Genomic DNA, 12058 nt, shown 5'->3' on the forward strand with positions numbered 1-12058 from the left:
TCAGCTGGGGGTGGTGGCGCACACTTGTAGTTCCAGCTACTTGGAAGGCGGAGGCAGAAGGATCACCAGAGCCCAGGAGGTGGAGACTGTGGTGGCCATGAGCATGCCATTGCATTCCAACCTGGGCGACGGAGAGAAACTCCAACTCAAAAAAATAGTGATAATAAAATAATAATAATAATAAATGTGCTTATTATATTGCTATAGAAAGTTATGAAGTACATAAAAGAGAGGGGAAGGAAATTACCAAAATTACCATCCAGAAATAAGTATCACTTATATTTTGGAATATATTCCTCTGGAAAAGGTGTGTGTGTGTTTCATTACAATTGTTTATAAATCAATACCTTAACCATTTTTAGTGGCTATGTAACAGTCAAATATGAGGATGTACCATGACTTAATTACTATTTATTAGACATTCTGGCTGTTTCTAAGACTGAACTCTTGTAAACAAAATTCCAATGCATATTCTTTACAATCTTATCTGATTATTTTCTTTAGATACATTTCTAAAGTAGAATTTCTAGATCAAACTGTAAGCACTTTTTTGAATATGTGTTGGTCAAGTGCCTCCCATAAAAGCTATACTCATATGGTATCCGCATTCTTCCTTTTTTTATTGTCTGAGACAGGCTCTTACTCCTGGCCTCAAGAGATCTTCCTGAGGCCGGGCTCGGTGGCTCAGCCTGTAATCCCAGCACTTTGGGAGGCCGAGGCGAGAGGACTGCCTGAGCCCGCGGGTTCGAGACCCGCCCGGGCAACTTGGCGAGACCTCGTCTCTACAATAAATCAAAAATTAGCCAGGCGTGGTAGTGCGCGCCTGTAGTTCCAGCTACTTGGAAGGCTGAGGCAGAAGGATCACCGGAGCCCAGCAGGTTGAGGCTGCAGTGGCCGGGAGCATGCCACTGCACTCCAGTCTGGGTGATAGAGTAAAACTCCAACCAAAAAAAAAAACAAAAAACAAAACAAGAGATCCTCCTGCCTCACCCTCACGAGGTGCTGGGATGACAGGCTTGAGCCAACACACTTGGCTTCAAAACTATGCAGTATTCTTCTCAGTCTTTGCCAGTGTAATGGGAGAAATATTGTTTATTGCTTTCATTTGTATTTCTTTGATTAATAGCGATGGTGAAATTCTATATGTTCACTGGCCATTGACTTCTATACTGCTTATTACTACTTTTTATTTTTTAGTTTTTTACTTTTTATTGTAGAGACAAGGTCTCGCCAAGTTGCTCGGGCTGGTCTTGAACCCGCGGGCTCAGGCAATCCACTCCCCTCGGCCTCCCAGAGCGCTGGGATGATAGCCTGAGCCACCGAGCCCAGCCTGATTTTTACTATTATTTTGAGACACTATCTCACTCTGTCACCCAAGCTGAGTGCAGGGGCACAATCGCAACTCACTACAGCCTCAATGTCTTGGACTTCAGTGATCCTATGGCCTCAGCCTCCCAAGTAGCTAGGACTACAGGTGTGTGCCACCAAGCTCAGCTAATTTTTTTGGTTTTTCATAGAGACGAGCTCTCCTCATGTTGTCCAGGATAGTCTCGAACTCCTGGGCTCAAGCATTCCTCCCGCCTCAGTCTCCCAAAGGGCTGGGATTACTGGCGTGAGCCACTGTACCCGGCTGTACACTTATCTCTTCTTAAATTACACGTAATGCCCAGAGTATACATCTTTCTTATATTCAGGGTTTAGGAAGGTAAGAGTTCTCTGTACTAAAAATGGTAACATTCACTCAATCATAAATGTTGAAAATACTTTTCAGTTTTTCATTTGACTCTTAATTTTACCCGTAGTGTGAGCTATGCAGCAAGTTTTCAACGTTGCTCATTCATATTTATTGTGATGTCCCCAAGTTTGAAAATAGATGACAGACTCACCTTCCGACAAGATCAAAGTGGCATTGTGCACCCTCTTGGCGATATGCTCCAGCCCACGGGAGCCATGGTAAATCGCAAACATGGCAGCCATATTCGCCAAGAGGGCCTAAAAGAAGAGGAGCATGTTAAGAAGCGTGTCCAACCGTGAGGTGAGGACGATTAGTAGGACGAAGGAATGACTCAACTTGAGATGCCAAAATTGCCAACGCGGTGGCTCACGCCTGTCATCCCAGCACTTTGGGAGGTAGAGGCGAGACGATGCCTGGTCCAAGGCTTCGAAACCAGCCTGGGCAACTTGGAGAGACCTCATCTCTACCATAAATCAAAAACTTAGCTGGGCGTGGTGGTGAGCACATGCGATCCCAGCTACTTGGAAGGCTGGGGCAGAAGGATCTCCTGAGCCCAGCAGGTCGAGCCGTGAGCGGGCCCCTGCACTCTAGCCTGGGTGACAGAGTGAGACTCCGACTCAAAAAAAGGAGAGATACATGCCAAAATTGAAAACAGGGACAAAACAAGATGGTCAGATTGCTGCCTTCTCAGTGATAGTTTGGGATCATAACCTACCTGATGACCCAAGGGGAAACAGCATCCCCGACATCCTGGAGTCAGGATAGGAATGTATGCTTGACCATGATGGAGGGTTTCATCCACGCATGGTCAGATCACACACATGAGGGAAGATCCAGGCTGCCATCAGACAGAAGCAATATTTAAAGTCGGAAGACAAAAGAGCAATAAAGACCCCAAGGGATAAGCGGGGCACAGTGGCTCATGCCTTTAATCCCAGCACTTTGGGAGATGGAGACAAGAGGATTGCCTGAGCTCATGGGTTCGAGACCAGCCTGGGCAACAGGGAGAGACCTCATCTCTACAATAAATCAAAACATCAGCTGGATGTGGTGGTACACACCTGTGCTTCCAGTCACTTGGGAGGCTGAGATGGAAGGATCACCTGAGCCCTGCAAGTCGAGGCTGTGGTGACCATGAGTGTCCACTACACTCCAGGCTGGACAACAGGGTGGGACTCCAACTCAAAACAAACAACCAACCAAAAAAACCCTCAGGAAGGCAAAATGAGCAGAGAGAATTTTATACTCAATTAAACATTATTCAAGAATAAAGTAGCATGTGATTTTTCAAACACTCAAGAACTCAGGGAATACAATTCTCCTGAGACTGCAAATAAAACACTAGAGGCTGAATTTCTCCCAACCAAGAGATGAATAGAGAATTTGTGGCAAGAACTGTCTCTGGGAGCCCAAGGCGAGAGGATCGCCTGAGCCCACAGGTTCAAGACCAGCCTGGGCAACTTGGAGAGACCTCGTCTCTACAATAAATCAAAAAACCAGCCAGGCATGGTGGTGCACACCTGTGGTTCCAGCTACTTGGAAGGCTGAGGCGAAAGGATCGCTTGAACACAGCAGGTCAAGGCTGCGGTGGCTGTGAGCGTGCCACTTCACTCCAGCCTGGGCAACGGAGTGAGACTGCAACTCAAAAAAAAAAAAAGGAACTATCAAAGAAGAAAAGGCAAGACGCAAGGAAAAGATGCGATGGAAGGAATACACAAGAAAGAGAAGACCAGAGTCTCCTGGCTTACTCCCCGAGGACAAGAAGACACTGTCTCCAGGGAAGCAATCTCTCTTGACCATCGGATTGAGGTTTCCAGGGACGACTACAGGGAAGCGTGTGTTCAGGCGGTGCAGAGGCTGAAAGGCCCAGCATGGTCCCCTGGACCAGGGACCCAACTCCAAGATGCTTTTGGGGGGCGGGGGCATGGCGTGGGTACGAGAAAGGCCCCGCTGTGACGGCGTCTGGGGGCTGGGGGCAGGCCAGCGAGAGAAGGGCCACCGTCAGGCACCACGATGGGCGGCCTGGGCGGAAGTGCGGGAAGTCCAGCTCCTGCCTCTCCCCCGGCCTCGCCCCTCCCCCGCCTTTTCACCACTCAAGCCTAGGTCACGGGTCCAAACGCAAGTCTCAGACCCTCAGCCGCACAAGCCGCCCACTCTGCCACGACCGACCCTCTCTTAGCCCAGCAACACAGTCTCTCGTGCATGAGGTCACCCGTTCCAGGTCCACCTCCATATCCAGTCACCCGGAGTCACAGACCAGACCCTCTACTCAACTGAGGAACGCGGTGCTTTATCGTGGGAAGATGTTTAATAATGAATGCATTCTGCTAGGCTCATCTTTTCTCAGCTCGGCTGCTAGAGGAAAGTTCTAAGTGGCCACTGCAAAACAAGAAGCAGTTTGCAAAAGATGCCCAAACTTGAAGTGAGCAGTCACTGGAGAAAATGAGGAGGAAAAGCCGGGCTCGGTGGCTGAGCCTGTCATCCCGCGCCATTGGGAGGCTGAAGTGAGTGGATTGCCTGAGCCCACGGGTTCAAGACCTGCCTGGGCAACTTGGCGAGACCTCATCTCTACAATAATTCAAAAAATTAGCCAGGTGTGGCAGCGCGCGCCTGTAGTTCCAGCTACTAGGAAGGCTGAGGCGGAAGGATCACCGGCGCCTAGCAGGTCGAGGCTGTGGTAGCTGGGAGCGGCCACTGCACTCCAGTCTGGGCGACAGAGTGAGACTCCAACTCAAAAAAAAAGAAAAAAAAGGCCAGGCTTGGTGGCTCAGCCTGTAATCCCGCGCCTCTGGGAGGCTGAGGTGAGTGGATTGCCTGAGTCTGCGGGTTCGAGACCCGCCTGGGCAGCGAGACCTCTTCTCTACAATAAATCAAAAAATCAGCCGGGCGTGGTAGCGCATGCCTGTAATTCCGGCTACTCCGAAGGCTGAGGCGGAAGGATCGCCGGAGCCCAGCGGGCCGAGGCTGCGGTGGCCGGGAGCGGCCACTGCACTCCAGTCTGGGCGACAGAGTAAGACTCCAACTCAAAAAAGAAAAAAGAAAATGAGGAGGAAAAGAAGACATCAGAGAACACAGAAATAGACCTCTTGAACTAAAATTCCAAGAGAAGGCTGGGTGTGGTGGCTCATGCCTATAACCCCAGCACTTTGGGAGGCCAAGGTGAGAGAATTGCCTGAGCCCACAGGTTTGAAACCAGCCTGGGCAACTCGGCGAGACCTCATCTCTACAATAAATCAAAAAATTAGCCGGGTGTGGTGGCACGTGCATGTAGTTCCAGCTACTTGGAAGGCTGAGGCCGAAGGATCATCTGAGCTCAGCAGGTCAAGATTGTGGTGGCTGTGAGCGTGCCACTGCACTCCAGCCTGAGTAACAGAGTGAGATTCCAGTTTAAAAAAAAAAAATCCCAGAGGAATTACAAGCACTCTCATGGAATCCTTTAACCAATCAGAAATAAATACAGAATCTTGGCAGTAGTGGGAAACTGCCAGGGGAGGGAGGGGCAACAAGGGTACCTGCATAATGAACATCGGTATATCTAACCCAGAATTGTGCCCCTCCTCTTTAAAATAAAAAATTAAAACTAAGAAGGAAAAACCATGCAGAAGCTTCATAGCACTTTACAGTCACAGAGTGGGCAAGTCTGAGGTAGAGACTACATGAAATAGCTGGGCACGATGGCTCACACTTATAGTCCTACTCAGGAGGCTGAGGCTGGAGGATGGCTTGAGCCCAGGAGTTCAAGGCTGCGTGAGACATGTTCGCACTGCAGTGCTCCAGATCGTGTGGTAAAGCAGGGCCCTGTCTCTTGAAAAGAAGAAAGAAAGCAAGCGAGCAGGAAGAACCCACGAGACAGTGTGCCCAAATGCTCACAGCTGTGCTTTTCCGGAATAGAAATCCAGACCTGCCATTCACAGAATGCCCTGGAGCTTCCAGCACAGCCTTAGGGAGGCTGACTCACCTCCTCTTTAGTCTGGAGATAATTCTTTCCACAACCAGAGACTGTATCAAGTGGCAGAACAACGAATTGATGAGAAGCACAAAATCACTTTCTAAAATTTTTGAAAGGCATTAGAATATCAAAAGAAGAACAGAGCGGCCAAGAACGTCCAAATGTCTTTGATAAATCGGACAAAGGTAAAATCCAGTTGGGGCATTAAAGAAAGGCATCAAAAGCTAAAGATGGGCCTGGCACAGTGGCTCCCACTTGTAATCCCAGCACTTTGCAGGCCGAGGCGGGAGGTCTGTTGGAGACTGGTAGTTCAAGAGCAAAAAAATTGTAGGCATAGCGGTGCACTCCTGTCGGCCCAGCTACTCAGGAGGCTGAGGCAAAGGATCGCCTGAGCCCAGGAAGTGGAGGCTGTGGTGGCTGTGAATATGCCACTCCACTCCAGCCTGGGCGACACAGTGAGACCCCGACTCAAAGAAAGAAAAATGTAAAAAAAAAAAAAAAAGAAAAAGAAAAACGGTCTAAATTAAGCCAGGCACAGTGGCTCAGCCTGTAATCCCGGCACTTTAGGAGCCTATAGCGAGAGAACTACCTGATCCTGGGGGTTTGAGACCAGCCTGGGCAACTTGATAAAACCTTGTCTCCACAATAAATTAAAAAAAAAAAAAAAGCCGGGCGTGGTGGGACACACCTGTAGTTCCAACTACTGGGAAGGCTGAGGTGGAAGGATCCTGTGAGCCCAGCTGGGCGAGGTTGTGGTGGCCATGCATGTGCCACTGTCCTCCAGCCTGGATGACAGAGTGAGACCCCAACTCAAAAAAAAAAAAAAAAAAGAAAAAGAAAAATGCGCAGAATCATATATAGTCACACCCACTAGGATGGCTATAACCAAAAAGACAGGGATCGGTGAAAGTGTGGAGAAATTAGAGCCTCACACGCTGCTGGTGGGAATGTAAAGTGGTGCAGCCACTTTGGAAAACTTGAAGTTCCTCCAAAATATAAATGTAAAGTTATCATATGACCCAGCAATTCCACTCCTAGGTATAGACCCAAGAGAAGTGAAAACACGTCCATACAAAAATGCACAGAAAAGTTCGCAGCGGCCTTATTTGTTTATCTATTTATCAATTGATGGACATTTGTGTGGAAACAACTCAAATGTCCATCAATTGATAAATAGATAAACAAAATGTGATACAGCTAGACAATGGGATATCATTCAGCCCTGAAAAGGAATGAAGTACTGATTCATGTTGCATTATGGATGAATCTTGAAAACATTATCCTGGCTGGGTGTGGTGCCTCACACCTGTCATCCCAGCACTTTGGGAAGGAGGTGGAGACAAGAGCATTGCCTGACCCCAGGAGTTCGAGATGAGCCTTGATGACTTGGCAAGCCCTGTTTCTACAGTAAATTAAAAAGTAGCTGGGCACGGCAGAACACGTCTGAGGTCCAGCTACTTGGAAGGCTGAAGCAGAAGGATCACCTGAGCCCAGAGCTGAGGCTGCGGTGGCCGTGAGTGTGCCACTATACTCCAGCCTGGGCGACAGAGGGAGACTCTAACTCAAAAACAAACAAACAAATAAATGAAAAGAAAAAAATCGGTGAAATCAGACACAAAAGGTCACATGTCGCATGATCCCATTTACATGAAATATCCAGAGTAGGCAAATCAGAGATACAGAAAATAGATGGCTTAAGAATAGTTGCCAAAGACTGATTATAAGAAGGGGAGCGGAATGGGGAATGATTGCTTAATGGAAATAAGGTATATTTTGCAGGTGCTAATGTTTTGAAGTTAAATACTGGTGATAGTTGCACAACTTTGTGAATATAAGAAAAACCACCGAGGTAGATACTTCAACGGGTAAAATGCATGGTCAGTTACATCTGAATAAAAAAGAAAAAAAAATTATTCCTCAACATACTTGGCTTTAGAAAAGCTGGCCGGGTTCAGTGGCTCAGCCTGTCGTCCCAGCACTTTGAGAGACTGAGGTGAGTGGATTGCCTGAGCCTGTGGGTTCAAGACCAACCCGGGCAACTTGGCGGGACCTCATCCTTACAATAAATAAAAATTCAGCCAGCATGGTAGCACGCACCTGTAGTTCCAGAAACTTGGAAGACTGAGACAGAGGGATCGCTGGAGTCCAGCAGGTCGATGCTGGGGTGGCCGTGAGCATGCCACTGTACTCCAGCCTGGGTGACAGAGTGAGACTCCAATTCAAAAAAAAAAAGAAAAAGAAAAGCTGCTTATTGTGGTAGAACCTGAGATGTAAGACAGTATGAAGACCAGGACATGATGAAACTTCAGACCTCTGTTGTGATGTCATAAGTTTATAGAAAAAATATTTGATTCATTATCACACTTTCAGAGATTGAAAAAATAAAAGCCCTTCCCTATCGGTGATGCAAAAGTGGGGGACGTCTAGTCTACCATGGACCCCACACCACCAACAGGAAAGGGCAGGATGAGATGAACACGAACAGTGGCTGCCCGGAGCCAAGGAAGGGGGTCAAGACACACAGCACAAAAGGAGCAGAAAGGGCGGCCGCCATTTCCTAACAGATGCTTGCAAAGAAAGTGATCCTGGAGTTATGAGTAATTGCTCTGTGCAACCAATTATGAAAAGAGTCACATGAAATGAAACAGGCAAGGGAGGGTTACCAAATCACCAAAATGAGGCTGGGCGCACTGGCTCACACCTGTAACCCCAGCACTTTGGTAGGCTGAGGTGAGAGGATTGCCTGAGCTCGCAGGTTCAAGACCAGCGTGTGCAACATGGCGAGACCTCTTCTCTACAATAAGTCAAAATATTAGCCAGGTGTGGTGGCATGTGCCTGTAGTTCCAGCTACTTGAAAGGCTGAGGCGGAGGGGTCACCTGAGCCCGACAGGTCGGGGCTGTGGTGGCCGTGAGCAGCATGCCACTGCACTTCAACCTGGGCAACATTGCAAGACTCCAACTCAAAAAATAAAAGAAAAAAACATAAAATAAGTTGTTGCCAGGTTATTAAACACAAAATGGTTCTCTCTCTCTCTCTCTAATCTACTTTTTAAATCAACTATATTTCCCAATCTAAAAATAAATAACTATAAAATGGTTTGAAAGAATAAATGCGATCACTTATAAGGAGCGAATCCACAGGTGAGGGGAGCACATTCTATGGAACAGCATAAAATCCGGGGCGCTCTGCTTCTGAGCAGACTGCAAGGCTTCTCTGCCAGCGAGAGCTTGTCGTTTCTGGCCTGCTTCCTGCTCGCCAGGTGACGAGTACCCGGGCAAACGAGGGGACGAACGTAGCTCGTTTCCTAGGCTGCCAGGCATTCAGTGGGCAGGTCAGTCCGGGACTCACCTGAGCTGTGCAGATGTTGCTGGTGGCCTTGTCTCTCCGGATGTGCTGCTCCCGGGTTTGAAGAGCAAGGCGGTACACTTCTTTCCCCGTGGCATCCCTGGACCAGGAACAAAGCCTCAGTGAGCATAGGTTATCTTGGGCCAGGAGTTGCCATGAAGGACCTGCTGCTTTCCTTCCCAGCTGGATGTGACATTCATCGACTGAGTTGTGGGCGAGTTCTTTTTCTGAGTCGGAGTCTCACTCTGTCGCCCAGGCTGGAGTGTAGGGGCATGCTCACGGCCACCGCAGCCTTGGCCTGCCGGGCTCAGACGATCCTTCCGCCTCAGCCTTCCAAGCAGCTGGGACTACAGACACACACCACCATGTCCTGCTAATTTTGTGTAGAGACTAAGTCTTGCTATGTTGCCCAGGCTGGTCTCGAACTCTGGGGCTCAAGCAATTCTTCTGCCTCAGCCTCCCAAAGTGCTGGGATTACGGGCATGAGCCACCACGCCCAGCCTCAATGTATGCTTCGTAATCTCTCATTGCACTTGTCTTTACAGAACCATGTGGCATGATGATACTTTTGAGAAAGAAACTGATGAGACACAACACATACCTAAAATATTTAGATGTCCAAGGCTTTCCCCAACGTAAACAAATGCACTTACGTGACTCCAACACGAATACATTGTAAAATATACACATGCCTTTTCAAATATGTGCAAATGAATGGTGTTTAAGGACTCATTCACACCCCAAAGAGATTTTTCTCTTCTGAATCTATGCTGTACGTTTCCTTTTGACCCAACATTGCCCAGTTATGTTCAAAGGGAAAGCAACATCTGTGACCAGGAGCGGGAACGGGGGAAGTCATAGCCACAATGATGGGAAGAAGGGGCCTTACCTTGTTACCCCCACCATTCTTCCTGGCATCATCCTCACCAGGCTTTCGCGGACGGCAAAGAAAGCTGCGTGCGGCCCACCGTAGCCCAGGGGCACCCCGAATCTCTGCGAGCTGCCGAGGGCGATGTCAACCCCAAATTCTCCGGGTGGCCTCAAGATGCACAGAGCCAACAGGTCAGTAGCACAGCATGCCAGGCTCTAGAAAGGAGCCGGGAGGAGAGGGACCACGTTGCCGCCTGTCCCGAGTGGCGGGAAGGCGAGGCACATCACCCCAGCTACAGGGAGACGGGCAGGGTGGGCTTGTCTGCTCGTCCGCTCATTCAGCAAATATTTGCTGTGTGCCTACCACACGCTAGGGATCTGTGAACGAAACAACGTGCAGAAAGGGGATAGGAAGGTGAATTTGACCATCCCATGTGCTAGTGATAAAGAAACTAAGGCACAGCTGGGCTCAGTGGCTCAGCCTGTAATCCTGTGCCTTTGGGAGGCTGAGGTGAGTGGACTGCCTGAGCCACGGGTTCGAGACCTGCCTGGGCAACTTGGCGAGACCTTGTCTCTACAATAAATAAAAAAAATTAGCCGGGCGTGGTAGCATGTGCCTGTAGTTCCAGCTACTTGGAAAGCTGAGGTGGAAGGATTGCCGGAGCCCAGCAGGTCAAGGCTACGGTGGCCAGGAGCGGCCACTGCACTCCAGTCTGGGTGACAGAATGAGACTTCAACTCAAAAAAAAGAAAGAAATAAAGGCACAGATGATTGAGAGATAGATGAGAGCTACAGATGATGGATTAGATAGATGGAGACACAAGATACTTATAGATCGATAGATGACAGATAGATATAGACAGGCAGACATGATAGGCAGGTAGGTAGATATACATGATAGAGACAGACAGATAGATAAATAAATGAGAGACAGATAGATATACATGACAGAGAGAGAGATGGGAAAGCTGGGACACCCCAGGGAAGCCGGTTTCCCTACCCCTGCCTGATGGGCTCTCTCCACGAGCTCCGAGAAGTCTTCCACCTTCCCCTCGGTGTCTGGGTACTGGAACAACACCCCACTGACATCTTTTGCACCAAAGTCCATTTCGTGGGGTAACTTCAGCTCAGTGAGGACTCCAGTGTATCTGGAAAGGCAGGCGAGAAAGAACGCAGCCTTAGGGCGACGATGGGAAATGAATGAGCGAACGACGCTTTTCTGGGAGCCTCCATTTCCGGTGTCCTCCCTGAATGGCCTCCGCCCCCGCCCCATCCCACACCTGGCGCTCGTGGTGACCGTGCTCATGGCCACTTCGCCTGTTCCTCCTCCGCCCCTCCCACTCCCCTCTCCTCCTCCCTTTCCTGTCACAATGTGCTCCTGAGAGAGGACCGGGACGTCACTTCCTGCGGCTGAAGAACCAAGACCTGTGACGAGAGCCATCACTGCCATCACCTGGGGATCAGTCCAAGGGAATGGAAAGTCATCGGGGAGGCAAGGAGGACACACTTCCCCAGGGACGATCAGCCACCCCGTGCGGACGTTGTCAGAAAACCCCCTCTAGAGGGACAGCAGCACGGGGGTGAGGATGCTCAACTTTTGCAAAAGAGAAAGCAAACGTCTACAAGTGGCCCTGCTGTGTTTGTTCTATCTGATGACAGCACGGAGCAAAAACAATACTCTTTAAGGACATTGCACTGCAAACAACCAGGCCAGGCATGTCCAAAGCACTGCCCACAGTCCGAATGCCGCCAAGAATTGTGTATTGCGTAGTGTTTATTTTCTACATGACCTCATGCAGAGTTCCATTTCTGAGGCCCACAATCACACCTTGCTTGTGCCGTCGCTTTTTGACAGCATACACATTTGTGAGAAGCTTCATTAATTATGAAGTACACAAAGGGCAAAATTTGAACACACATTTCTGATGAGCCCTTTGAGATGCTGATAGATTCGTTTTACAAAAACAAGATCTAGGCCGGGCTCAGTGGCTCAGCCTGTAATCCAGCGCTTTGGGAGACCGAGGTGAGTGGATAGCCTGAGCCCACGGGCTCGAGACCTGCCTGGGCAACTTGGCAAGACCTCATCTCTACAATAAATCAAAAAATTAGCCGGGTGTGGTAGCGTGCGCCTGTAGTTCCAGCTACTTGGAAGGCTGA

General features: G+C 49.0%; 1 protein-coding gene across 1 annotated transcript in view; it reads right to left on the minus strand.

The window, feature by feature from the left end:
- The window catches only part of GLDC (glycine decarboxylase), a 99958-nt gene that overhangs the window by 57296 nt on the left and 30604 nt on the right, over positions 1-12058 (minus strand). The window contains exons 5-8 of the mRNA XM_021713296.1: positions 10902-11049; positions 9921-10117; positions 9035-9131; positions 1887-1992 (exon numbers count right to left, since the gene is read on the minus strand). Of these exons, the coding sequence (XP_021568971.1) occupies positions 1887-1992; positions 9035-9131; positions 9921-10117; positions 10902-11049 (548 nt within the window). The remainder of the gene's footprint in view (positions 1-1886; positions 1993-9034; positions 9132-9920; positions 10118-10901; positions 11050-12058) is intronic.

This window comes from Carlito syrichta, unplaced genomic scaffold (genome assembly GCF_000164805.1).
Source record: "Carlito syrichta isolate Samal-C Ts95f unplaced genomic scaffold, Tarsius_syrichta-2.0.1 Scaffold304428, whole genome shotgun sequence".
Taxonomy (NCBI): Eukaryota; Metazoa; Chordata; class Mammalia; order Primates; family Tarsiidae; genus Carlito; species Carlito syrichta.